Consider the following 27,988-nt stretch of genomic DNA (forward strand, 5'->3'; position numbering starts at 1 on the left):
GCTTCCCTGAGCTTCTCTCTGTTCTTTAAAGCCACAAAACCCCCACCGGGAGTTACTGGGAGATTGTGAGTTTTGGTAAAGTGGAAATAATGGAGTGATTTGACTTGATGCAGTCACTCTTGCATGTGTTTGAATTGTAAATGAGAAAGGAGCTGTGATGCTGCACAGGATGGCACCTCCCAGCCATTATTAGCTGTCTCTATTGCATTTTGTCCAGGAATCCGACACATTCCTCGATAACACCACCTCTGAGGAATGTTGTTTTATCTTTCCAATCAAGTAGCCATTAACCAATTACAAACTTAATCTGTTCATGCATTTTCCAAGTATTTGCCAAGGAAGCTGTGGCAGTTTAGACCATGGCAGTTCCTGCTACACTGACCACCTCTCTCCACTCCTTTTCTTTTGCCTACAAACAGGGGAAAATCTTAGTGGGAACAAAAGACGGAGAAATCCTTGAAGTAGGAGAAAAAAATGCTGCTTCAAACTTGTTAATTGACTGTCATATGGAAGGGGAAATCTGGGGCTTGGCAACTCACCCCTCCAAAGACATATTTATCTCTGCAAGCAATGATGGAACAGCCAGGATCTGGGACCTGTCGGACAAAGTGAGTACCGTGAACGTAAGAGAGAGTGATTACAAAGGAACATTTTATCCAAGCACCCATTTTTCCAGCTGTGCCTTTGAGCAGCCCTGGAATGAGAGCAGGGTTTTGCCTCTGTCCTGAGCAGGTTTTGGCTTTGTTTGGCCCCAGTTCTTTCCTTGCTGTGAGTGTGAAGGTGAATCCTTGGTGCAGGAGAGGTGTCCCACAGCCAGCACTCCCAGAGGAATGCAGGGACTCACCAGCACACACACATGGAGTGCCTCTTGTCGGGCATCGCTTATTTTGATCTAAATCTGCAGCCTGGGGGATCAAGGAAGCGTTTTAGTTCCACATTGCCAGGCTGGGTGACACAGACTGTGCTGTCACACACAGCCCCTGGCCATCATTCTGCTTTCCTGGCAGGCACGGCTCCCTCCACTTCAGAGCCTTCCTTTGGAACTCTGCATGTTGCCTCAGGGATTTTTCCAAGCCAAATTGACTAACAACCCTTTTTAAAAACAACAAATAAAACATTTGGAAAAAAAAAAAAAAAACACCAAAAAGGTTTCTGCTCACTTTGGCCAGCATAAACCTTTTCAAAAGCTTGTTACCTGAGCTATCAGGAATTAATTTGAATGAGGAAAATGAATATATTATAAATACAACCAGCTAGGTGAAAGTGCAAGAGCTTTCTAGGACGTTTGGAATTGGAAAGCTCTGTGCCAATCAGCAGTTTGTTGAAGGTGTCAAAGCCACCCTTGAAACAAATTAGGAAATAGATTTTTCAGCTCCTGCTAAGAAGTCCTTTTTCTGGTGTGAAAGTGGATGACAGTCTACAAAATAATGCAAACATGAACCCCCAATCCGAATCACATCTCTATTTTGAAGTCTGCCTAGCGACATATGCCTGGTGGGATGCGAGTCTCGGTGTGACATTTCAGGTTTATGTTTAGAGGGAAACAGAGACGATTTGTTTTTAATTAAGCAAGTTTTATACACTTTGTGTTTGGAAGCTGTCCGTGTGCTGGGGAGGTGTGAGCCTGTTGCGTGTGTCCCCGCAGAAACTGGTGAACAAGGTGAGCCTGGGGCACCCCGCGCGCTGCGCCGCCTACAGCCCCGACGGAGAGATGGTGGCCATCGGCATGAGGAACGGAGAGTTCGTCGTCTTGCTGGTCAACAGCCTCAAGGTCTGGGGCAAGAAGAGGGACAGGAAATCTGCAATTCAGGACATCAGGTAAGAGGTGCTCAAAATACGAGGCTCAAGGAAACGGCCTTTGAGTGCCAAGTGGATCTGCAGAGGTTTTGTAAGTCTGTGTTTGTTGAAAGCTGTGAGAGCTGGTGAAGGGCACTGTGGTGGTGCTTTAATTCAGTTACAGCCACACTGCACAGCTGTAATTATGGGAATGAATTCTGCAGATTGCAGTTCCTGTTGCTGACTCCCAGAGGATTGCTGTCACTCTGCACACTCCATGCTGTGGCTTTATGGGAGTGCAATGTTGACATCATTTAACCACAGACAATATAGAACAGAGTCATGGAATGGGGCTGGCTTGGAAGGGACCTCAAAACTCATCCAATCCCACCCTCTGCCATGGGCAGGGACATTTTCACTATCCCAGGCTCCTCCAAGCCCTGTCCAACCTGGTCTGGGACACTTCCAGGGATCCAGGGGCAGCCACAGCTGCTCTGGGCACCCTGTGCCAGGGCCTGCCCACCCTCACAGGCAACAATTCCTTCCCAATATCCCATCCATCCCTGCCCTCTGTCAAAGATATCCTGAGTCTTCCTCTTAAGCATCAAGTTTGGGGTTGGGCTCAGTCTTGCTGTTGATAGGTTTTTTGTGTTTTCCATTAAAAAAAGTTACTGTCATGTTAGCAAATGCAAATCTTGCACTGAACCAGCCAGTGACATCCCACTCCACATTTTATTGTCTAGGATCAGTCCAGATAACAGGTTTCTGGCAGTGGGCTCACAAGAACATACTGTGGATTTTTATGATCTCACTCAAGGCACAACCCTAAACCGAATTGGCTACTGCAAGGACATTGCCAGTTTTGTCATACAGATGGACTTCTCTGCAGACAGCAGGTACATCCAGGTATGTCTGGGATAGCCCCTGGAGTGCTCCAGCTGTGCTAAGGGCAAAGCATTATCCCGCATCAATGGAATGGGAACAACATTAAACACAAATTGTGGATTATAGCCATATGAAAGCAGTTCTCTTCCTCCCTGAGGCTGGGATGTGTGTGAGAGCTGGGTTAATTTGTTTTAATTAAATTGTTGAAGAGGTTTCCTTCAGAAATGTTTCTGATTTAGTAAAATTAGGTTGAGATAAAGTGGAGGAGAGAAAATCTGTCAGCTCTGCATGTGAACATCTCCTTCCATCATCATCCTGTAACTTTGTTATTCCTTTATAGGGCACATGATGAATTCCAGATAATGAGGAAAAAAGAGAACGTTATCCTAGATGGTCAATTTCTGATAAAGCCTGTTAAGACTGCTGGAACTCTTAAAGAAAATGATGTATTTATAGCAGAGTTTCCAGGTTTTCCCTTTCCCACTTTCAGGTATCCACAGGTGCCTACAAGCGTCAAGTTCATGAGGTGCCACTGGGAAAGCAAATCACAGACCCTGCAGTCATAGAGAAAATCACATGGGCCACGTGGACCAGGTAACGCCCGACAGGAGCGTGGGGCCAGCACTGGGGCCAGCTCCCAGCTTTGGCTGTGTTGGCGCTGACATGTCCCCAGGGCCTGGCAAACCTGTGAGCACACCCAGTCTGTGCTTCCTCAGAGCTCTGACACCCCTGGGTTTTACACACAGCCGTGGCTGCTCGGTGTCTGTGGTAATTGGTGCTGCTAATTACACCAGGGGCTGTCACAGAACCACAGTGGCTCATTGCCACTCACGGCAGGCCCCTCACACGGCTCTGGGCCACTCCAGGCAGCTTTGTCCCACATCAGCAAACACCAGCAGCATGGAAGGCCTGGAAACATTTGATTGTTGTGTCATTAAACAATTCCTGATGTGGATGCATCTGAAGGAGGAATCTGCTCCCAGCACTGCCGAACTGTGGCTGTGCTCCTCCTGCGAGAAGTGGGACAGACCAAAGGCAGAGCTGGCAGTGGGTGAGAACCAGGCAGGGCTAGGAGAAGGTAAATGAGAATCCTCCTACTCTGACTGCACTGCTGGCACAAAAATCTGCCCCAAATTCACCTTTCAGAGGACTCTTGACAGCTGCTGGGAGGGGGCAGATGCCTCTGGCAGTAACTCTGTGGGTAAATGATTACAGAGAACTGAAGCCAGGGCAGAACAGCTATTTCTGAGAACAAGTGGACATCCAGACAAGCATTCCCTCAGTCAGGAACTCATGGCTGAGGAACAGTGTAGTCAGAAATCCCAGAGGAAGACTCATGGAGACCAGAGCTGCACAAGGTGCTGGTGTAGAATGATGCCAGTGGTTTCCTGGGAAAATAAACCTAAGGATTAATGGATAGAGATTGCTTAAGAAGCACATAAAAATGCTGTATGTGTGATGGTCTCCATGATGAGCCCAGGGCAGTCATTTAGAGGGGACATTTATTTTAAATGCAGCAATTTCTTATTACTGACCTGTGTTGGCTTTAAGTCTTATGGTCTAATACATGTTATTTACCTTGATTTTGGACAGCATTCTTGGAGATGAAGTCATTGGGATCTGGCCACGAAACGCAGATAAAGCAGATGTCAACTGTGCCTGTGTGACCCACGCTGGCCTGAACATAGTCACAGGAGATGACTTCGGGCTGGTCAAGCTGTTTGACTTCCCATGCACGGAGAAATTTGTAAGTGCCTGTTTGATTTTCACCTGAGCAGCTTTTGCTTTTCCCAAACCTCTGGGCACGGCTGTCACAGCACCCAAGCAGTGTGGGCCATCCTCAGGAAGCTCCTACGGCATGCAGACTGCTCGGGCTGTGCCCCGGGCAGCTCCTGCAGCACCCAACCAGCACGGCCCATCCACGGGCAGCTCCCAGGAGAGAAAAGGCCTCAGGCTCAGGATGGCTGGGGGCACAGACTGTGCCTGGCACCAGCCCTGAGCTGCTCTCCTGTCCCACAGGCCAAACACAAGCGGTACTTTGGGCACTCGGCGCACGTTACCAACATCCGCTTCTCGCACGACGACAAGTTCGTGGTGAGCACCGGAGGGGACGACTGCAGGTAACCAGGGCTGGGACTGGGACAAACACACACACACAGACAGAGAGACACCCAGAGAAAGGGACACAGCCACACGTGTGCACACACACACACACACAGATACACCCAGAGAAAGGGACACAGCCGCATGTGTGCACACACACACAGGGACACAGCCACACACGTGTGTGCACGCACACACAGACATCCCCCACACACACTGCACTTACACAGGGCACAGAATGCACACACACACAGCAGCCATGGATAGAGCGCACACGCACAGATACACTCAGACACACACAGAGACACAGCCAGGCACAGCACACACATACATAGTGCACACTGCCCACAGCACACACAGAACACACACAGTGTTCACACTGCAGCCATGCACACACAGAGACACACAGCACACACATGCACAGTCACACACACAATTCCCACATACACAGACAGTACACAGTGCTCACACTGCAGACACACACACACACACACACACAGAGTCTGTACTCCCCACACCCAGTGTGTTTATCTTCCTGGCTCCCTGGGCTGTGCCAAAGGCCAATCCCTGCTCTCCTGTCTCCACAGTGTGTTTGTGTGGCGCTGTCTCTGAGGAGCCCCTGGCTGCTGCTGTCCTGCCCCAGCGAGGGAATGAATGTCCCTGGGGCTGCAGGAATCCCAGCCCTGTTGCAGGCTGACATTTCCAGATCACTCATCCCAACTTAGCGAGAGGGAATGGGAGCTGGCGTTGGAAAGCCCGACGCCCTTACGAAGGAAGCTGAGGTCTGAAGGGTAACCTGGGGATCCCAAAGGGATGAACGGTTCACTCACAAAGCTGCTTTTGCCTAATACTGTGTTGTTCAAACCGTGTCTGAAAAGGGAGAAAACGCTGACAAAATGCTGGGCCCTTTAATTTCCAAATTTGTGGCTTGAACAAAGTTCAAAAAGTGGGTGGGTTTTAACCACACCTGCTTAAAACTCCAATTTGGTGCACTCAGTAAAGCTGGGAGGATTTAACAGCAGGCTGGGGAGGGGGGAGGTCATCCTTCAGCTTTCATTAATTGAAGGAGCAAAGTATCCTTTTTTTTTAAGTCCATTTTATTTTTAAATATATATATATTTGGCAGAATTTTCTATCCATGAAGTGCCTTGGAATAATTTTCTAGTAGTTTGGGCTGCAGCCTTGCCTCCCCCACCTGCTTTTCACACATGGTGCTATGACTCTCACCCAGAGGAGGGCTAAACCATTCTCACCTTTTCCAGCTGGGTACTTACATTATCCCTGATTTCTGCTTTGGGTTTTTTAATTACTTCACAAGTGAACTGCCTGTGTTTCAGCTCTGTGCTGGCAGAAGGCCAAAAAGGGACGGCAGCTCCTGGGCAGCTGCTCCTGCAGCCAGCAGTGCAAGCTCAACTCCAGCAGTGAGTGAGAGGAGAGCCTTTGGACAGACTTGGTTCAAGACATTTTAACACCAAGATTGAGGAGTCATTCCCCAAGTGTTCCTGCATGCTCCCCGTTTCTGGGAAAATGTGCTTTACACTCCTACAGGCAGTGGCCAGCCAGAATCTCGGCCTGGTGGGAAAGCCTCCATCAATTCCTATTTCCTGTTCTGGGGGAGCATCCTAAGCCTCCAAAGGAATCCCTGCAATGTCCCTAGAGCAGGGCCACGTGTGCCCTCCACCCAGTCCGTGCTGCTTGTAAGCACAACATAAATCCCCTGGAACCAGGAAATGCAGCTTTGTTTTCTTTGGGAAAAGCTTTTCCTGGCTGACTCTGGGTTCCTCTCCCTATCCCAGCTTCTCCCTCACCCCACAGAGCCCCTTGGCCTGAGGGACAGCAAAGGAGAGCTGCCTTCATGGGGAAGTGGAACCATGGACAGATATTCCCAAAAGGCAACTCAAGCCCTTCACTATTTGTTAGAATATCTTGTCAAAACAAAAAACTCAAAGGACTCAAAGTGGAATTGGAGAAAGTTTAAAAAGGAATAGTAAATATGGGCAATGTCAAAATATGTATTTAAGATACTTAAGATTCTGGGCATGGAACAACATTCATATTTTGAAATAATTTGAATTTCTTAACTGAAAGAAATAAAGGCTAAAATAAAACATTTAGACTTACATTTAGTCTCTGAAAAGCAATAGTGCTTTAGTCCCAGTGCAGGACAATAGGCTTTTGAACTCTGGAACCTTCCTGCCAGTCCGTTTCTGCTGCCCACTGCATAGAAAAGTAGCAAAAACATCCCATTAAAGGAGTGGATTCCTGTCTGTTTAACACACAAAGTGCTTCAGCAACCTCAAAGAATCACCTTTTTTTTACAATTGAATTTATTAATGCCTTATATGACTATACAGCAGAGCAGTTTGTCAGATACACAGTACGAGTCCCTATGCAGTCTGTTTTTTAAAGAAACCTTCGGGATCAAATCCTGTTCTGTCAGGTGGTGCCAGCAGTGAGCACCTCTGCCTGTGTTGTAACCACTCATGTTTGCCTTCCTTCCACGTTGATTGTATCCCAAATAAAACCAGTTGCGTGGCAGAATGAATTAATCAACAGTGATGTGAGAAATATCTTCAAGCAATAGTGTCTGTCAGGAAAACACTTACTTACGGTTTGTATGTTTCTATGGTCTGGCTTCCTGTATAAAATGCTCAGAAGTAACGGTGTATTTTACTGTAAACTGAAATATTAATGCATGAATTTCTATTTTTCAATGGTCAAGATGCCATTCATTAAAAATCTGCATCTCAAATAAATTTGTACACAAGTTTTCAATGCCCAGCTCTTCAATCAGAATCAACACGTTGACCTGGAAAGATTATTGGGACTTATTTCCTTCAAACTTGAAAATGGCATCCACCATTCCTGTCTCAAAAATCCAAGAACCTGACACCCTCTGGAGCTCCCTGGGACTCTGGAGCTGGCCCTGTGCAACTCCTTCCCAGTGCAGAGAAAGAAAAGGGACCGTGACAAACCCACCCTGCACCGCGCTCTACTCGGACACTACTGCCACCACCATGGACAATGGATATTTATCACAATGAACTTCAAATAAACACAAATAGATTAAACTTGCCTCAAGAAAGCCAAATACCGGTATTATTTTATGTCTATAAGCTTTATTGATACTTGGGGTTTTGGGGTTGGTTGTTGGGGTTTTTTTTTTTGCTTTTTTGTTGGTTTTTTTTTTTACATTTCACAATGCATTCCACAGACTTAGTTCAGTACAGCTCAAACTGCAAGTGTATAAATTTTCACTTATCATTTCTTGCATAACAGGACAGGGCTTTAAGTTTCCAAACAACATTTGCAGCATTAGATACTCGGTCCACAGATTATCAGAGTCTGAGAGCTGGAGAAGTATTTGCTCAAGATCAACTACTGTACGTTTGTGCAACAAAGTGTATGCTGTAATTTTCTTTTACTCTATGTGGAGGTTCTTTGTTCTTTTCTCTTTTGTTGGTTCCAACAGATGCCAGTGTTTACAGAGACTCTTTAGTTTCTCAAGCTTGTGTGCTCTGGAGCTCGTCCAGGCCTCAGTCAGTTCTCTGACATACAAAGCACTGTGGAGCAGCTGAAAGATCTAAGCTTTGTGAAACACATATATATATATATTGGCAATTGATAAAACAGTAAAATCACAATACAGCTATACTCATACCAAAAAGGCAAGATTTTTCAAAACTTGCTAAACTGGTATATTCTTCTAAAACATCTCATTTTAGAAAATCTGCATCAATCTACACAGACCATACACAGTGCACAAACTGGGAAGTGTTCTCCTCTGCCCCACCTGCTCTACACCTCCGGAACGCAGCAGGAACTACCTCTGATGAAGCAAATGTACAGCTGTCTCAGTCGTTTGTATTAGCCAGTGCTGCACACAGGATAAGGAAAGATGATTAGTTTTAGATCCATACATAGCAGCTTACAATACTTAAGATGATGAAACACATGGCAGTCAAAACAGTTATTTTTCCTCAAACACTGTGTTGCTAAAAAATAAAGATCTGTGAAATTGCACTGCAATGTCAAGGGGTTTGCTATTCCCTGACCCTCCCCGTGTAAATCCAATGAGTATTTCTCCCCCTTAAAAGATGAACTTCCTATTGATAAGTTGCTTCAGGCTTTTTTTTTATTCAGTTTTGCGCTTCAACCCGGGGATCTTTGCTTGGATCCTGCAAGAGGAAGAAAGACAAAACTAAATTTGAGTAACAGAAAAAAAGAAAAGGTTAAACGGAGTCTTAGAAACAGCAACATGGCAAAAGAACCCTCAACACAGCTCTGGACCCAGAGCCCAATGGAACAGCTGAACTCATTTCCCCCCTCAACTGCACCTGCTGAGGGCTCAGGTATCACTAAGGGGTTGAAATACACAGATTTCTATTAGAAATAATAGAGGCTCGTTTCAGGACAGCATCAGCAATAAAGGAGCTCATTTCCCACCCAGTCCAGAGTTAGAGACCTTTTCCCTCCCTGGCCTGGCACATGGAAGAACACATTAGTCCTAGACAGGAGCACCACATGTGCCAGGAGCTGTCATCAGCACTAAGGGAAATAAATAAACCCAAACCAACTCACTTTGCCATGGCATCTTTGACGTTCTTGTTCACGAGTCCCAGGTAATGGTCAATTTGGGCCTGCAATTGAAGCACACAGAAGTCAGAGCCCGGCAGAGTCCCACAGAGCTCTGGGGGAAGTGGGAGCTCAGCCAGGGCTATTTCCCAGTGGGATTCCAGAACTCCAGGAACGCACCCACCAGGAGGCACGGTGGGCAAAGCCCCGAAGGACTCAATCCCTGGCTTGTCCCGGGTCTGTCAAGGTCCAATTGTGGGTGTGGGGCCAGGCCCCTCTGGGCCCCAGAGAGCAGCAAAGCTGCTTAGCTGGGCTGGGCTGGGTAACCAGCTTAGGCTGCAGCTCAGGCTAAGCCCCACACCCGTCCATGCTCCTGCCTCGGGGCTCCAGGCTGCCTTTCCCTGTGGAGGAGGAGCCTGGCCAGGCCCCATGAGGCTCCACCATCTGCTCCTGCCTCCCCCCACGGCAGCCGTGTTGTTGAAAGGGGAGACAAACGGGCTGAGCCAGAGCTGGCTCCCCCCTCCTGTGCAGCGACCTGCCCAAGACAGCCCTGGCCATAATTTAATCAAAAGCATTTTACTTTGGCTCCTTCCTCCCTCCTCCTTTTACATGGGAGCCTCTCCCCAAGAGCAGCACTGGACTGGGCCAAGCAGCTCCCACCTCCTGTTTTTGCCAGGGCTACAAATTCCACAGAGCTTTGGGAAACCAATCCTGAATATCAACTCCAAAAGGTACAGCAGGATTAACAACACACCGTGCCCAGTGCTGCTCCAAGTCCTGACCAAAGCTGGACCAGCAGAAAAGGCCTTCAAGTTTATCAGGCCTTTTCCAGAACTGTTTGCTGGGGAAACCTTTTCTTCCACACCAAGAAGGAAAAGAGAAAGCACACACAGTCTGAACTTCAAACTAAACTAGCCTTCCCTGGCCCCTGGGTAAAGGCCTGTTTTTAAAGGCTTTAAATATTTCAGAAGACTGAAATTAATTTGAATTATTTGTTTCTGGTTTTGCTTCAACACAGCTGATTTTATGAAACATTTAATGAATTCTATTAAACACTCACCTGATGTCTCTCATAAATAACAGGAACACTGAAGAGCGAAATCAAAGCTAGAAAAGAGCACATCAAACATATAAATATTGACAGCAGGGATGGCATTCAGGCAGAACAAGAACTGGTTTCCACACCTTGATATGTCTTGCAAAAAGGTACAAGAAAAATGAATTCCTAAGCCCCATGCACCAATTGTTGGCCAGTAAATTCAATAATCCCTATTAAGGAAAGCCTGGGCTGCTCTCCAGGTCTCAGCAACAGTACAGTAAGTCTGGTCACAAGTCACTTTTCCACTGTGGGTTATGCAAATTCTTCTCAAAGGCTGCTCAGGCATCAGTTGGTTTTGACACCTGAAGCCAGCCTGCTCTGGGATATAAGAAATTAAATCCTGCAGTGGGACACAGCCACAGCAGATCCTGCAGGGACAGGCACAACAAACCTGCCTGTAAACAATGTAATAGTCTGGAAATCAGCAACCTCAAGGAATTCAATAACTCAAAATTATCTATTCTGTTGCGCTATCAAAAAAACAAAAACAAACAAACAAAAAAAAGAACCTAAAAATGCAAGAATCTTGAGGCTACAGGATCAGCCTGCCAGTGTTGATCAGACCCCACCGCTTTCCCCAAGGTTATCTGGTGTGGCAGGTGTGTAACACGAGTCAAACACTTACCCAGGATCAGTAATGTCAGACCATTGAACAAGGCACCAACATAAGTGAAAACCCACATCAACACTGCGAACTGCAAGGGAAAAAGAGCCTGTCAGCAGCCAGTCTGTGCCCAGGACACCCCACAGTTTGCTGTAAACACAAATACCAAACTAAACAGCCCCAAAGTGCACCTCACCCTTGTGCACCTCCTGTAACCAGAGCTGGCTGATGAGATGGCTGAAGGATTCAGTCATGGGATACGAGGCCTCCTGCGTCCAGGTCACGGGGCTCAATTCAGCCCGAGTCAGCAGCGCCCGACACTGCCCTGTGCCAATTCCACAGTGAGGAATGATGGGCAAACACAGTTCCTACCTGCCATCCTCCAGAGACAGGGGACAGGCCAGGCCTTTAGAGAGGCCATGGGGCTGGTGCATGACAGAGCCAGAGAGAAAGGAGGTCACATGTGTGTGTGTGGTGGCCCTGTTGCCACCCAAGTGTCCACCCAGCCATGCTCTGACCAGACCAGGCTCTGTCACATCAGGAAAAGCCTGGCTGGAAGATAACGGGGTACGGTGGGCTTGATTTACCTTTTCTCCTTCAAAAAACCCAAAATGCACTTTGGATATTAAAAAGTTTAAGAACAAGAGGAGTGAAAAGTGCTCTAACATGGAAGCTGGCTCTGGGTCAGAGCCAAGCTCAGAAGCAAAGACATCCCTAAAGCCCCACACTGCCACCACTGCTGGCTCCCTATCCCAGCCCTGTTCCCTTCTTCCCATTTGTCCAGCTCCTGGTGGGGCACAGGCTCCGCGTCCCAGCTCCACACAAACGTCTGCCCGCGTTTAGTGCCAGGTGGAGTGTCCCAGGCACACCTCTGACCTATAGCAGTGGGAGGGGGCCCAGGTCTGCCAGCTCTATTTCGGGGCAGGATTCCTCCCAAGGAAAATCAGCCGCTTCCTTCTAGAGTTGCAGGGCTGCTGAGGAGCGGAGCAGCAGCCAGGACCAGCGGCTTTTCCAGTGTTTATTCCTTGGAGCCCCCAGCCCTGGGCAGCTCAGCACACGGGGTTGGTTTCCAGCAGAACCCCAGACAGACACCGTGGGAAGGCTGGCACTGGCACCACGGAGGGCAGACCTGGGCACAGAGAACAAGCCAAGATGGAAACGCTCCCATCGGCGGGAGCTGCACCCGAGGAAAGGGTGGGTACAAAGTGCTGGCAAGGAAAACAATGCATGGGTGCAGGACTGTGGGTGTGGGCCAGGACCCTGGTAACTGGCCTGCAGCCAAGGCACTCTGAACTTAGGTATCCCAACATCCAATTTTAGCTTATCAAAGGAGGTAAAATATCCAAACCAAACAAAATCAACAGCCAGCAACAAGATAAGGGCATGATGGTCAATGCAAGTTTAATTCCATGACCCCTGCAACAAAATTAAGTCGATTCAAGAGCTTCACTCAAAATTGATCCTGTTAAAAATTCAGGTGCATTAACTGCAAGTGATGCAGTTCTTTATCTGTCAGCACTTTTGAGATGTGACAAAGCAGCAACAGGGAGGGGTACAAAGTTAACCCTCAGAGAGGCTGCAGCATTCCCAGCACTGAAGGGTTCTGTCAGGTTTCTCAAGTAAATAAAGCAGATTTTGCTGAACTGATTCATGACTGATTCAAAGCCTGGCCCAGTTCTGCCCTGCAGTGGCAGGGTGAGCCTGCAGCTGACCTCTGTGCATCAGGCATTTCACACTTGCATGTTGGAGCAAGCTGCACGTGCAGCACATCCCCAGAGGGAGGAAAGGCACCAGCTTGCACTGGGCAAAGAGCCCCCGAGTGTGTGATGGCTCACAATGGTTCTCTTGCATCCCAACAGCCATCCATGACCTGCTCCCCATGGACACAACTCCTGAAGCTCAGCACCACCCTGCCAGCTCAGCAGCCAGGAGTAACACTGCTGATGACTCTGCCCAGGGCAGAAAATGGGAGTTTACATAAGCACAGGGGTAACAAGACACAAATCAATCCCCAAGTCCAATAATTATCAGAACTGTCCTATCTAGCGAGCATTGAATTTATGGTTCAAGAAAGAGCAAAATCCAGTTCACATCTGACTACACAAGCTTTTCTCCACCCAGAGTCTGTCCAGAACAGCATCAGGACAGAGTCAAACTGCTGCATGTGCAGTTTTAATCCTCTTCACTTACGGTACTGGATTGGAGAGGGACCCTGATCCTACAACTCCCTTCTCTGCACCCTCTCAACATCTCAAGCAGCTCTCACAGGATTATCCAATCCTGGAGTCCATCTCAACCCCACATACTCACTGGTCTCTATTTTCTTTTTGTTATAAACCGTCTGCGAGACTCTCACAGACACAACAAAGCTTACCTGAAACACACCTCAGAGATCTTTACAAACACAAAAATCCCCTTCCCTGAAACACCTCTAAGACAAGAAAAGAGAAGCAGGAGGCAGCCCAGGATCCAGCTCCAGAGCTGACACTGCCCCTCCCAGCCGCTCGGGAGCCCAGCTTGGTGTGACCCTCCCAAGGACGGGTACCTCAGTGCCTGTGGGGCTGATGGACTGAAACCAGCTTTGCCAGCCAAAATGGGCAAATCCAGAAGTATCCCATGCCCCTTCTTTGCTACACTCAGAATACAGAGCTCTGCTCCTCAAAGCCTCAGCTGAGCAGGAACAGCCGGGCCCAGTGCCAGCACAGCCTTTACCAGGACAAAATGCAGCTTCCCCTGGGGCTCTGGCAAGGGCTCTTCTGCAGTTACTCCTCAAGAGCTGTGAGGAATTTCTCCTTGTGCTGCATAAATATTTAGTCCATTTTAAGACTTCCCTGACTGAAGCATTGTTTAATAAAGAAGAAAAAAAATCTTAACAAGACAGATTTTACAGTCAGAACTATTACACACAATAAACTGGCCTGCAGATATTTTCTACATTAAAGCTCTGTAACTTGAATTATACATAAACATGTGGTTTCCTATAGTGAAGATGTTTAAACTACACAAGCCAAGATATTTTTATTTTTTAAACCAGGGCCATTATATTACATAAGACCCTGGAATCCCAATGTTCTCCTCGAGCACAAACTTTTCAAAATCAGTAACTTGTGCTGGTGAACTGTCCTGACATTCACTGGTTTCTGATAAAGGGTTGTTTCCAACTACCATAAATTAGACTAATTAACCTACATAAAACGTTTAAAATGTCAGAAGGAGAGAGGGGAAAGGAATTAGTTCAGCTGAATAAACACATCTATCCTATGGACTGTAGTATTTTAAGTGATTAGAGTGCCTTGAAGACATTCTGGCTGGAATTAATTCTGCTTTTAACATAATTCCTCCAGAAGGCCTTGTTTTCAGACCAGTGTTGACTGGAACAGCAGCTGGCTGCTCACTGCTCCCTTCTCCTTTACTGCAAGGGGTTGGGATCTCTACACAAATGGTGTGAGAAGTCTCCTAACTCAGCCCAAGGCACAGATCACAAAGGGCTCAATCAGAAACACAAGGGACCTTGTGATTCCCAGTTTTTCTGTGCTGTTCATAAATCAGATCCAAACAGGACTTTAGCAGCAGCACTATTGATCATGTCTCTAAAAACAACCAGAAAAAAGAATGCACAACCAGCTCCCAAAAAGCCTTTTCCTGCAAAGCCCCTTGGGAGCAGGGAGATTATTGCACAACTCCCAGGCCAATACTCCACTGTCCTCTCTCCCTCCTGAGAAAATAAATCTGTCCCAGGAGCAGCAGAGCCCCCTTACACCGCTCCTCCTGCTTCCAGAGGGAACTGCCTGACTGGAGGAGCCTTGCAGGGCATCAGGCACAGCTTTTCTGGCACAAACTGTGTTTAACTTGGAGTGGAATGAGAAACTGGATCTACAAACTCTGGGTAAGATTCCGAGATCTGCCTGCAGATTGCCATTGCACAAATACAACAAAGACTTGGACAGCCTTTCTGGTTTCCCCCACGTTTCACAAGGAACCCCTCCCCCAACTCCACAGCGACTCAAAGGACTTTACAAAGCACTAAGTAAGGGGATTTGCTGCAGGATAAATGCAAGTTTTTTCAAGAAGATTAAGCAAACTGAAAAAGAAGTGGACAACACACTGCACTGGGTAAAGGAAATACCAGTTTCAAAAACAAAGAAAGGTGATTAGAGCTTGAAAAGAGAGAATATAATTCTGCCAGCACAAAGCTAAAGGGGTTTCAGCCAATTATTTTATATTGGAGGGTTTATTGGGGGTGTTTTGTTGGGTTTTTTCTTTTATTTTTGGTTATATTTTGTTTCATTTATTACTATTCTTCACAATAAGTTGTGCTCTGCCACTCTCAATAAATCCCATTAAATTCTACATGGATGTACTCAAGCTGTTATACAGCCCTGCTCACACTAGGTCGAGTAATTTGCAAACCGCATTTCAGTAATTCCCATCACTAAAAGCAGCAGCTTTCACTCCCAAATCCAGGGGCTGGAACAAGAACTCCTGTTTGAGACAGGATGTGCACTAAGCACAAACACAAAACCAACTCCAAACCAGGCCGGGACAATCCAGCCCAGAGCCAGGTTTTCCAGAGGGACACACACATCAGTGACACTCCCCCAATGCCCAGACAGGAGCACAGCTTGTTTTTTCAGAAGATTCCTGCTGTGAGTGGCACGAGTGAGGAGCTGGAACAAGGAGCTGCAGGCAGCCACAGCTTATTTCTGCTTTCCATTTGTGTTACTGCTCTGCTCGTGTGCACATCAAGTCATCCTCTACCTACCCCATCACTGCAGGCAGCTCCCGATATCCAGCCCTGTGCCAAACACTTCCAAGAGCAAACTACACCTGGTTATTTACTTAACCAGAGCCATTGCTCATTCCACAAGGAGCAGCAGGCTTTGCTAACCTGGGTCAATGTCCTCAGAGGCAAACTCACCTTGAGGGAATCCACCAGGTCATCGACGAGGAAGAGGCGCCGCAGCTCCCGGACGGTGCCGTTCACGTGGCCCAGCACGACGTTGCTGTACTTCTGGATGAGCTCCTCGGACACAGCCACATCCGAGTCCAGGTAAGCCCTGCAGGAGACAGCCAGGAAAGCTCAGGGTAACAGCACTGCAAACTTCATCTATGTGTTAGATACAGTGTCAATACAACCTCCTTTTTATGCTACAGAGAAACAAACTTCACAGGGTGAGGAATGCTGAAACAACAGAACTAACCTAAATTACTCTTAGAGAACCATTTGTTTTCTCACTGCTATTTACTCACTCACCTGCACCAGGCAAAAAAAGGTGGGCAGGCTAAGACAAGGGAAAAAAAAAAAATCCTACAAAAGCAATATATCCATTTCTGCCCCTGGAAGGCCCTTGTGGAGCTACCATTAAGCTGTAACATACTATGGCACAGCAAAATGACCTAAATTTCTCACTTGCTAGAACAAAAAAAATCTTACAGCTAGTGAGAGCAGTTCTTTTACATAAAGATATAAACCCCTATCCACTTATATGTTCCTTCCACCCCACTGTCACTTATCTGTAGTTGCAGTGGCTATGGCAATTTGGAGTCCTTAAAGTATGAATTATTTATCTAATGTGCATGCTGGAGGCAGAAGGAGCAATGCAGCACATCTGTAGCACAGAGCTCATTTTCCAGTTGTTAAACTTTCATTTAGGGGATTCTGCTTTGGGGTGGTTTTGTTTGGGGATTTTTTTAATAAGAAAATTGCACAATGTTCCCATGTATGTCATTTAAGGCAAAGCTGAAGATGGCCTTGTGGCAAGTCCAAGACAAACGAAAATACTTCAAATGGTAACTGCAGCAAGTGGCCATTTCAAGGCTACATTTCTGCCATCTACCCTTGGATCCATCTGCTCACCCTTCCCAGCTCATCCACAAGATATTCACTGCCTGCATTAAAAATCCAATTCCTCTCATGGGGTTTTTCAAGTAAAAATATCCTTCTTGTAGCTAAGCTATACAGAAAAAGTTAAGCAACAAAAAGGTATGCTGGGCAAGAATGTCTGGGAGCTACGTAGGAATATTGGTATTCTTAAAAAAAAACTGCAGAAAGAGCATGGGTAGAAAAGTTCTGCTTGTTCTTGCTAAGAGAAAACTTGAAACTGTTGTTTGAATAATGAGAAGCAAGCCGGATTTCAACTGGGAATATTCACCCTAGCAGGGGGGTGTTTTTTCCCCAGAATTTTGTCCCACAGAATTCTTCCACTGCAAAAGGAGCCACTGCATGTGATCTGAGAGGAATGGAGGGAAACCCACAGGAACATTTTACTTTGCCTGACAGAAGATGGGGAGAAGGGAATACCACAATATTTGTAAGAGGGCTGTAGACAGAGAGGAAAACAGGACTTTCTGAAGGCTGCAAGGGGAGACTGAGCCACTTCACTCATTAATAACAGGGAGAAACAAGGCTGGGCAGAGTGGGACAGGGCTGGCAGGGAAATGGCAGGGAAATCTCCAACACAGATTAATAAGGTTTGCTTTCTCTTGAGGCAGTTCTGCAGCAGTGGGTACCTGGACCCTGTCACTGACCTTGCAAGTGGGGAGCACAGCTACACTGCTGCACACTAAACCACAAGTTTTAAGGTCTTAAAAGTTTCAAAAGTATTAAAGTTGCTCTTTGTCACGGTTTAAACCCCTCTACATTTATTCTGATTTTTCCATCCCTTGTACCAAGCCCTCAATCCATTTTCTGTATTAACTGTCTGACTCCTGAGAAAATCTGAAAGTGGGGAACACATTTTTCAGCACAGTCTATTTACATTATTATGCAACGTCTTGCAGCATGTGTCACCCACTGCTTCTGGCAGCACCAACACTGCTGCTCTCCAAAACAGCACAAATTAAAAGAAAAATCTCACCTGAAGGGGTGGCCCTCATCAGACTTCTGGATTGCCTGGATAACTCCCTTGTATATCCTAAAGCTGATGGTGACAGAGAGCAGGGCCAGGGCAATGTAGGCTGTGACGCTCACGATGCTGAAGACTGTTAATGAGAGCAGCAGGAACAAGCTGGCTCCAAACACCACCCCGGTCTTCTTAATGTCTCGCCAGTAAAGGAGGTCAACAACTACAATTTGAAAGAGGTAAGAAATTAGAACAAGACACTTTGGCATTCATATCAAGGCAGTAATTTTTCATTATTCACTCGACTGCTGAGAGTAACCGAGAGCGGAACTCGCGAACCCCTGTCAAACCAGAGCTGAAATCACAATTAGAAATAGGTTATTTAGTGCTGGTTCTGCTCTGGACTTCAGATTATTGGGATTACTGCTATTAGGATTACCCCAGATGCAATTGTTTAAATTTTAAAACAGTGATGCCCTTAAGCAATGTCAGAATTCATCTCTTCAGCTGCTGTGCTGTGTTCTGCACCAGAACCACAGCAGTTTGTGCCTCATTTCCTCTCACTGGCAGGCATTTTGTGGAGGTCACTCCCTGGAGAGACTGATTCCAACTCTCCGCTAGGACAGATAACAAGACACCAACAGATCCCTAAACCATTATATCTTTCCAAGCCTGGTAGAGGCAAAGGCACTGCTCAAAGACTCATTAACAGTTCACTTTGTTTTCTTTTGATGGAAACATTCCCGTGGCAGTTTATAATGTTGATTATGGGTGACAGACTGAGCCATCAAAAGAGAGAATACTCACCCCGAAATGTCAATCCAGGCTAAATCTGCTGTGCTCCAAAGCAGAAGACTTCATTTGCAAACCAAGTTTAGTTTTCCTTAAGTGACCCTCATTAGAGAACACAATATTATGCCATTTTTAGCATCACTGTTCAGAGCAAAGTACACCCTTGCACAAGGCATAGGTAATGGCTCAACACACCCACTGCAGCTCTGTTTGTTAACAGCAATAGTTCAAGATGAATTACAGAAACATATTACTACTGCACTGGATATTTAGCAATCCTGCCTCATCCTAAACATCACCAAAATTAACTGTAGAACAGTATATCACAGCCTGGAACAGATTTTTTGGATGACTGTAGAAATATTTTAAAAAATAGAATGTGTCTATTATTTCTTGCAGGATAAAAACACAGTCAAGCACCAACATTCAACACTTGGTAGCCTCTGTAGGGCAAAGTCTGTGTAACCCATTTGTAGGTACAACATGCCAAAGCCCCTGGGGCTGGGGTGTGTTTTCCCAGGCTTTCAAGAGCTGAAGTTCTTTCCAGTTATTCCAGTATGGAAACTATACTGCATAGCAGGAAAGATGAAAACCATAGTCAGAAACTTCAGCCCACCCTAAAGCAAAGTATCCAGCCCCAATATTTAATTCACATTTCAGCAGAAGTTTTCCTGCAGCCTCACAGACAGAGCCAGGTTACAGCTGCACCAACACCTCCAATTTATCACAGGCCAGAAGCACTGTGGAAAGAACAGCCTCACCCCTCCAGCACCATCCATCCCACTCCTTCCTTTCAGCCTGGCCGCCTGTGCTGTGCCAAAACCACGGCAGAAAGCCGGGAGCCAGCCAGATCAGGGGCTGGAGCTGCCACCACACGTGACTGCACAAACATATGGGGGCAGAGATAGAGCAGCATCGCCTGGAGGCCACGCTCCTCTTCGCCCAGCACCTCCAATCCAAACTCCTCCTCCCACTCTAGTCGAGGCACCAAGCAACACAACCTTTCCTTAACATTTGTAAAAAATCAAACAAAATCAAGTCATCATACATCTGCTTTTGTCAGGGTTGAAATCACAAAATTTAGCTGCTTCTTTGGGTTCTTCCTTTGCTTCCAGACACAAAACAATCTATTATTAATTATTGTCTCTGCACACCTTGCATCATTAAACATCAACAAAACTGTGTGACTGACCTAAGAATCCTTGTAACCTGCAAACGTAAGCTGAGCTGGAAGAAGCCTCAACACCTGGGTGAGATCTTCACAACCAACCAGTCTTGCCAAAACCAGTTGGTGGATTTTGTGCTCTTAAAGCATGTAAGGCATCTTACTTTTTTTTTTTTTAAAAAAAAAAGCCTCTCATACCTTTTGGAGCATTTGCTGCAAGTATTGAAACTGTGTTTATTTTTAAATGCTGCAATTTGAGCATCCATGCACTCGAATTTGGTGCTGCCCCTGTATCAGGTGACACATTCAGTATGAGCCCTGCAGACAGCATTATTTCTGTAAATGAGCTGCTCCCTCCTCTCTGCACAGCTTTAAAGCCTTGGGTTCCTCCTGCTCCATAGGAAATCACTTATTCCATGCATTAATGCATTAGCCCAGTTATAAGGAATGTGAAGCGAGTAATTCATCTGTATGACAGCTCCAGAATGACAGAAACAAAGGTACATTGCTGGAATTAAAGCACACAGCAAAAGCCAAATGGCCTTTAGCGACCCATCAAGTCTTTTGTTCTCGGTAATCAATAAGAAAAATCCCATGCCAGGAGCTCCCGGACCAGGGTTAAGCTGCACATAAAACATTTTTCCTCGTTCCATCTCCACTCCTTTTAGAGAACGATCAAACGAGCCTTGGCTTAATGACATAGGGATCTGGTTTCATAGTAAATTCCTCAAAGGAAATTCGGTGCTTAAGTCGCTGAAAAAACTGCTTTGTAATTTTGCAGTCCAAGAAAGCAGATGAAACCGCTGATTTGTATTCTCCAATTGATCAGAAACAAGTTATTTGTGTTTATTTTGAAAGGAAATTATTAAAAGCATTACTAGAAGCAGCTTTCTGGCTTCAACTTACACACAAGATATTCACTGCAGATTAAAAATAAAACCAGAAAAACAAAAACCCCAAACCAATTTTCAACAACGGCCCCGCAACATCTTTCCTTATGGAAGCCGTTCTGAGCTGCACTTTATACAATACGAATAATAATAAAATAAATAATATTAATACATGTCTTACAGGCTTATTCTAAAACAAGAACAGCTGCCTACATTTGGTAAGCACGAACTGTCACTTGGCACGTCTAAAAATAGTCCTGTACCATCCGTGCCTTACATGCACAACTCATCCAGTTACATTTTGCTGTCAAAGCAAGTGCTGCCATAGCTCCGGCGTTGTATTCTTTAAAGTCTTTTCCTTGCAGATATTTAACTTAAAACCGAGCAAATCATATCGGGTTTTGATGACAAAAACAAGCGGTCTGATATATTTAATCTGATAATTCTCACTTAAAAAAATAAAAAAAGAACTAAACCGAGCGACGCTGTGTTGTTTGAAGAAAGAGAAATTAAAAGCGAGAGCTCCAAGGAGTGGAGCTCGCGTGTAGCAGAGAAAAAGCAGGAGAAAGGGACTAACCCATTTTGGCATCCATCTTGAGCGTGCAGCGAGCGGCCGGCCCTGGCACGGTTCGCTCCCGGCGCTTTGCACTTCCTGTGAGGGCAGCCCGAGGTCGCGGCTACGCAACCTCCGCCCGCTGCCGGCCCTGAGGCGGCGGTGCCGCCAATGGCAGCCGGAGAGCTCGGAGCTCGGCTCTGGAGACACGGCTTGCACAGCCTACAGCTTCCCGCAGGGATTTACAGCTCTACAAAACCCCTTCAGAGCCAAAGAAAGGCTGTTTGTGTCAAAGGGGAGGGGAGGGAACGCTGTAGGATTTACAGGCGTTGTTACGCTGGAACATTTGTGTGATGCGAAAGGTAGGCACGGATGCTTTCTGTTCTCCTACCAGAGCACGAGACACGGGGAAGAAGAGCATTTTCTGCCTCAGTTTAGCCTTGTGCCGATAGAGAAATGGGCCAGGCAGCTTTCAGCACGGCTGTGGCGCAATGTCCCATCTGTCACCGAGCAGGGCAAATGCACAGCCACAGATTGCTCTGTGTTTCTGCTCAGAGAGGCCTTTTCTGCTTACACGTAATAAACTCCACATAGGAGGTGATCTTCGGGGTTTCTAGTGATGTGTGTGCAGAGAATCCGAGTGCTGGCCCTGCAGGGTTGTGCTGGCTGGACACAGCCCATCTCCCAAAGAAGCCATCAGCCAGCCGGTGTTGGTGTGGAGCATCACCACACACTGGGGTTTGACATTTTCAAACTTTCCTACATCAGGATGATTATAAAAAATCCCGGTTGATCTCCTAACAGGGCCACAAGATTGCAGCCTGTCCCAGGGACAGGCATCCCCAGGGAGCAGCACATCCAGCTCCCACTGGGTGCCACAGGGCATGGAATGAGCCTGCACCATCCACACTTCAGGCTTGGCACCGCAACCCCAGCAAAAAAAAAGTCATACTTTTTCATCATACAGATTTCACAAGTATCTGCTAGAATGACAAGGCAAGCTACCAGATTCTCAAAAAAAAATTCATTAAAAAATTAAAATTAAAATCCCAAATGCTACCTAATGGGCCAAAGCGACATTTTCCTTTTATTTCTACTTGACCAGATACTCCTGCCTGTGTGCACAATGTACCAACTGGGAAAACCATTCCAAAGCCCCAAATATTCATGATAAAGGTCGCCTATGCAATCTTTGCCATCAGTTAACTAAGCTAAACCAAAATTCAGAGAGATTTCTGCTCATTAATTAGAAAAGAATCCTGGCATAACCTGGAAGTATAGCTGTGCTGTTCACCATACCATCATATCAATATTCAGCCATTAAAACCTGACAATTCCTTGAAATAATTTAAAAATAAATTAATAAATGTTACATTTTAGTACCAATTACTCCAGAAGGCGTATCTTCAAGAGCATTAAAAATTAAAATCATGCTATCCCCAGGGTAGATTTATTTCATCCTATCTATCTGGCTGATCAATACCACAGGTATTAATCAATGCCACAGATTGTACCACTTTATGCTTGTTCCTCAACTACAACACATTAACCAAATATAAGTTTAAGATTATATTCATTAGGAAGCAGTGTTTCAGCTGCAAAGTCCAACTACCAATCATACTTTTTGCTTTTCTCTGGTTTCAGATTTAACTGTTTTTTTAAAAACTAATTTTTTAGTATGGAAAGAAGCATGTTGCAATATTTGCTTCTATATTTATTTTGGGGCTTGATGAATAGTGCAATCAGTCCCTGAACTTTTACCCATCATTTTCTATGCCACTGGAGCCTGAAGGAAGGAAGAACGTGAAACACAACGTCTTCATTTTGTTGTAAACAAAAAAACAACTCTAAACCAGGCTTCAACAGTAGCTGCAGAAGGAGAGGAACCAGGGTCTTCTGCTTCCCCAGAAACCTTCATTTCTGCTTCCATTTTCTTTTAGACCTGATCTCTGCTCAGGATGGGCAATTCAGGGCTTTTAAACCAAAACAGACTCCATTATCCTCAAGGCCTCAAATTCCAGGGTTGGAAATGTGCTTTCAGATCAGCACCACCCCCGACGAGCTGGTTGTAAAAGAAACCTGAAAATTTGGCCTAAACACAAAAAGTGAATTTGCCTTTAGATTTTTACCAAAACCTTCTGATCTCACCCCTCTCTTTTTTTTTTCCCCCCTTTCCTTTCTTTCTTCCCATCCCCAAGAATTTCAGGCCTGACACGAAAAGCCTTGAACATTTAAATTACTTACACATCAACAACATATTGTTAAACACTGCAAAATATTTTTTCCTAATATTTTACAGCCCTTTAATGAAAGATTGAACTTTAAGAACCTGATTTTGCAGGGGTGAAGTATTTTCACCTTCAGGACTTTTTTTGCTATATATTTAGGTTCTGATAAAGCGTTCTATGGATTTCAGAGAGCTGAAAATTTTATCCAAGTGGAAAAAATATTAAAAAACCACGGATTTTGAACAATAATTCCCAAAAAATTGAGGAAAATCTCACAAGAACCAAGCACGACAGGGCCCTTTAAAATATATTTAAGTATCCAGAGATGATTAAATGTCTTAAAGCTTGTCCTGTTGATAAAGTATGAAGATTACTTATTCAAATAAGGCTTAAACTCTAACACACTGAGCACTAATGTAATGATCCACAGAGATTTACACCGGAGATCTCCCATTGGTTCTTACAGGAACAAAGGTCATCACCACACTAATTTAAGGTTAGCTACTTATTTACCTAAAACAATTTGATATTATGGCTGCAAATTCTGAAAAATCAGACACAATTTTACCTAGAATTCAAAAGAATTATCAAAGATCTAAAGCAAATGGGATTAAGGGTAGATTTCAAACAGATTTTTAGAGAAAATACCCCCACCCTGCTGTAGCCTGCATGCAATTTCTCCTCTTAAAAATATTAAGACATGACCTGCAGATTACGTGGGGTTTTCCAGTTAATGGTTAGTACTGTTAGATTATTAATAATCTTGAAATTTCCAAGGAGCACAGACTAAATTCGGACTATGCTGGTATTTGTGCCGTGAATACCAAAACAAGCCCTTCATTAATATGCTCTGTAGGACTGGAAAAGATCTGCAGTGTCACACGAGCCTTTTCACCTACATAAATTATTTATTTTTCTGCATTGCTCGTATTTACCCATTTTAACCTGCAGCCTTTATAATTCTGCACGTGGCACAAAGATAGTCCACATCTTTGGCTACATTTCACAATCAAATAAATACGTGATACAGACACCATTTGCTGAAAACAACCCGCGGCATCTCAAAGGAATAAAATAAGGAAAAAAAGGTGAAAGAATAAATACCCTTATCCTTCCAACTGCTCGGCTGACTGTCCATCTCTCCAGCTGGGATTATCAATTATGCATTCCAAGAGGGGAGAGCTGCGGGAGAAGCGCCCTGCAGCCCAGGGAGGGAACCATGGGCTTCCCCGTGCTCCGCAGTGGTGCTGCACTGGTGCTGCAGGAGCGGGTCAGCTGACGGGGTGTGGAGCTGACGCAGTGCTGGCACCGCACGGCCCCGCTGCGCCCGCCGCGGCCCGGAGCGCCGGCAAGGAGCGCTGGCACGGCGGGAGCGGCCCCGGCCGGCCCGGGGAGAGCGGTCCCGGGAGAGCGGCTCCGGCCGGCCCGGGGAGAGCGGCTCCCGGGAGAGCGGCTCCGGCCGGCCCGGGGAGAGCGGTCCCGGGAGAGCGGCTCCGGCCGGCCCGGGGAGAGCGGCCCCGGGAGAGCGGCTCCGGCCGGCCCGGGGAGAGCGGTCCCGGGAGAGCGGCCCCGGCCGGCCCGGGGAGAGCGGCTCACGGGAGAGCGGCTCCGGCCGGCCCGGGGAGAGCGGTCCCGGGAGAGCGGCTCCGGCCGGCCCCGGGGAGAGCGGTCCCGGGGGAGCGGCTCCGGCCGGCCCGGGGAGAGCGGTCCCGGGAGAGCGGCTCCGGCCGGCCCGGGGAGAGCGGCTCCCGGCCGAGCGGCTCCCACCGGCTCCGAGCGAGCGGCTCCCGGCAGAGCGGCTCCCACCGGCTCCGAGCGAGCGGCTCCCGGCCGAGCGGCTCCCGGCAGAGCGGCTCCCGGCCGGCACGGCGGCCCCGCTGCACGGACGGCAGGGAGGGCTCCAAAGCCCGGCCGCGCTAAGCGGCTTTTCGCGGCCCGGCTAAAAGTAGTCAGCAGACGAGCTCGAAATAGATTGCTTTTCAAACAGAGGGTCAAAGGCGTTTACAAACCTCCCAGATGTATGGCTTCCCCTCGGGCTTCTGTAAACTAATGTCTGCCTGCTGGAGGACTAACAGAGACATCTTTGTAACACTTCTCCCTTCACAACAAGCAGCGTGAAGGGAAGCAGAAAAGGACCCTTTCTGTGCCTGGGACAAAAGCAGAGGCTCACGAAGAGCACGATTAACCCATTTGCTGGTATCTTTAGTCCTCAGGAGTTGCTCAGCTGCATTTGTTCCTCTTAAGCAAGGCTGCAAAAAAAGTTACTCAGCCCTTTACCTAATTCCTCCAAACAAACACCTTCCCCTTTTTTATTTTACATCAGCATTTTCTGTTTGCACCTGACAATTAACTGTTCCCCTCATTTAAATAAAAACAGGAACCTGACAGTTTACACTACCAACATATGTAAAGTATTGCACAGAGTCAGGAGACTGAATCTGAAAGAGAAGAGCTGTGGGAATCCTGTTGTCATTTTGTTTTCTCTGCTGAAAAAACCACAACTTTTCCAGTTTTGATTTTCTTAAGGTCTGGAGCTAACAACAGAATGCTAAAATATTCCCAGGACTGCTCCAAAGCCTCTTAAATGTCACCATTTCTTAAGAACATTTTCACCGTTTTCTTAAGAACAAGAAAAGGGCATTCCCACATTTCCACAAAAATCCTGTAGACCAGGAGGGCTAGAGATCCCAATTCACACCTTAAATAGACACTTTCACTTTTCATTAGAACAATCTTACGTTGAGAAGGATTACTAGAAAGAGACCCAAAAGTCCTGGGTTTGACTTCAACTGCTACATAAATTTAAGGCCTCCTTTGACAGCAGGAACAGTTACATCTCCTTTTAACTTATACAAAGATGTGCATTTCAGTTCCAATTTCAACAGGTAAATCCAAACAAATCCAAAATAGGAGGGAAGTAGGGAGTGTATATTCAAACATCACATTGCAAGTAAATGTGTAAAGTCACACTGTACAAAAAAAAAAAAAGTACAAAACACATCTGAGAACCTGCTTCTGTCTTCAAGCTGAACTGGAAGTCACCAAAACCTGTGAGTCTCCTTCCATATTTGCACTGTCAATAAATTTGCCAAAAACATCGTGTTTGCAAAAGTCTTTCCATTAATTATCAAATTTATAAAGATACCAAATTAAAGCCTCTTAATTTTATATTTACATCCTTTATCTTTTAAAATAGTGTATTTGTGCAACTCTGCCCATGCAGAGTTCGTTGTGGCCACAGCGGAGTGGCTGCTCCACATCTCATCTTCCCATCTCCAGTGTGCCCTCACCGCCCTCCAGGAGTTCCTCCAGAGCCTCATCTTTACTCCCTGCATACTCAGTGTTCACTCTCACCACTCCATGCAAACACCATCATGAAATCCATCTCCTGTTCCAGGCACGAGGGGACCCTACTCTGCACATAAACTGGGCACCAGCACTGCCAAACCTGTGGAGCAGCTGTTTGCAGCAGGGATATTGCACAGCTGCCTCCAGAGCATGTTTGAACGCCAAGCACAGAGGAGGTGGCATTATCAGCTCCCCCAGACAAGTCAGACACAATCAGTTCTGGACACGTGGCATGGAACACCCCAGGCTCCACGGGGCAGGGTGAGTGCTTTACTCACTCACTACTCACACTGACAGCAGCACTGCACCTCCCTCAGTGCTGGTGCCTACCTGGCAAAGGTGGGAACCTGGCCCAAATGTTCCATTTTCTCCCCGATTGTGCCACTCCAAAGGATCTTCCCTCAGGCTTTGCTCTTTTAGCAGCCTCAGCAACACAAGTCTCTCAACAGGGGTCATGAGCTCTAATGAAACACAGCAGGTCTTTATCTTTCCTTCAGAAAAATTTCACTCATTGGGTTTGGTTTTTTCCTCATTTCTCCTCCTTCTCCGCAAATTCTCTGCCCTCTGGAACTCTCCATTTATTACTATTTACCTGATAGCATAAAAGATGACCTGAACAAGCAAAGAATCTAAGAATACAATGAGATGAAATTAAATCAAGATATTTTATGTTGAATTAAATTCTACCAATCTGCTTCTGAAATAAACTCAGAGGTATTCCAAGGCATTTTTTCTCCAGTGAAAAACAACAAACCCACCCAAACACCTCCCATCTGCTGAGTGGCTCCATTTAACTCACTACAAACACAGAAAATAGCAGAAATTCCCCAAATGGGTGCAGCTGGTATCAGGCAGAACTTCCTTTAAACGTCCTTCTGTTACAGCATCACAGGAAGTATTTGATTTCTGCCCCCCATGTTGTAGGAAGAGAAAGGAAAGATTCAGCATTAGTACCACCCTGTCAAAGCACATTTCCCACCTGAGCTTCACCTTTATATTTGCCCCCTCAAGAAAATCTAGGAAATATTATTAATTAGCTGCATTTCTTAGTGCCTGTAATGAAAGCAAATAAAGCAGTTAGATTTAATCTGAAGGGAATATCTACAGAGCTGGTGGTCAAACCCACGA

General features: G+C 46.2%; 2 protein-coding genes across 24 annotated transcripts in view; one reads left to right on the top strand and one right to left on the bottom strand.

Annotated features, from left to right (window-relative positions):
- EML6 (EMAP like 6) overlaps positions 1-7,712 on the top strand; it is an 87,895-nt gene extending 80,183 nt beyond the window's left edge. For 14 of the 16 annotated variants that reach the window (XM_088052443.1, XM_088052446.1, XM_088052445.1 and 11 more), the window contains 7 exons: positions 420-608; positions 1,646-1,818; positions 2,520-2,682; positions 3,152-3,255; positions 4,255-4,408; positions 4,681-4,781; positions 5,352-7,712. In XM_088052443.1, the coding sequence (XP_087908569.1) occupies positions 420-608; positions 1,646-1,818; positions 2,520-2,682; positions 3,152-3,255; positions 4,255-4,408; positions 4,681-4,781; positions 5,352-5,376 (909 nt within the window). In that variant the 3' untranslated portion in view covers positions 5,377-7,712. Of the gene's footprint in view, positions 1-419; positions 609-1,645; positions 1,819-2,519; positions 2,683-3,151; positions 3,256-4,254; positions 4,409-4,680; positions 4,782-5,351 lie in introns of those variants that run through there. The other 2 variants (XR_015772116.1, XM_088052456.1) reach the window with 2 other exon arrangements.
- A 151-nt stretch (positions 7,713-7,863) lies between these two features.
- Positions 7,864-27,988, bottom strand: part of RTN4 (reticulon 4) — a 40,334-nt gene continuing 20,209 nt past the window's right edge. For 6 of the 8 annotated variants that reach the window (XM_088052458.1, XM_088052457.1, XM_014254645.2 and 3 more), the window contains 6 exons: positions 17,900-18,107; positions 15,961-16,099; positions 11,064-11,133; positions 10,400-10,446; positions 9,346-9,404; positions 7,864-8,942 (listed from right to left, as the gene is read on the bottom strand). In XM_088052458.1, coding sequence (XP_087908584.1) covers positions 8,900-8,942; positions 9,346-9,404; positions 10,400-10,446; positions 11,064-11,133; positions 15,961-16,099; positions 17,900-18,107 — 566 coding nt within the window. In that variant the 3' untranslated portion in view covers positions 7,864-8,899. Of the gene's footprint in view, positions 8,943-9,345; positions 9,405-10,399; positions 10,447-11,063; positions 11,134-15,960; positions 16,100-17,899; positions 18,108-21,308; positions 21,445-24,616; positions 24,789-27,988 lie in introns of those variants that run through there. The other 2 variants (XM_005525469.3, XM_014254648.2) reach the window with 2 other exon arrangements.

The sequence above is a fragment of the Pseudopodoces humilis genome, chromosome 3 (genome assembly GCF_049639895.1).
Source record: "Pseudopodoces humilis isolate 2021_Gansu_Grassland_sample_001 chromosome 3, ASM4963989v1, whole genome shotgun sequence".
NCBI lineage: Eukaryota > Metazoa > Chordata > Aves > Passeriformes > Paridae > Pseudopodoces > Pseudopodoces humilis.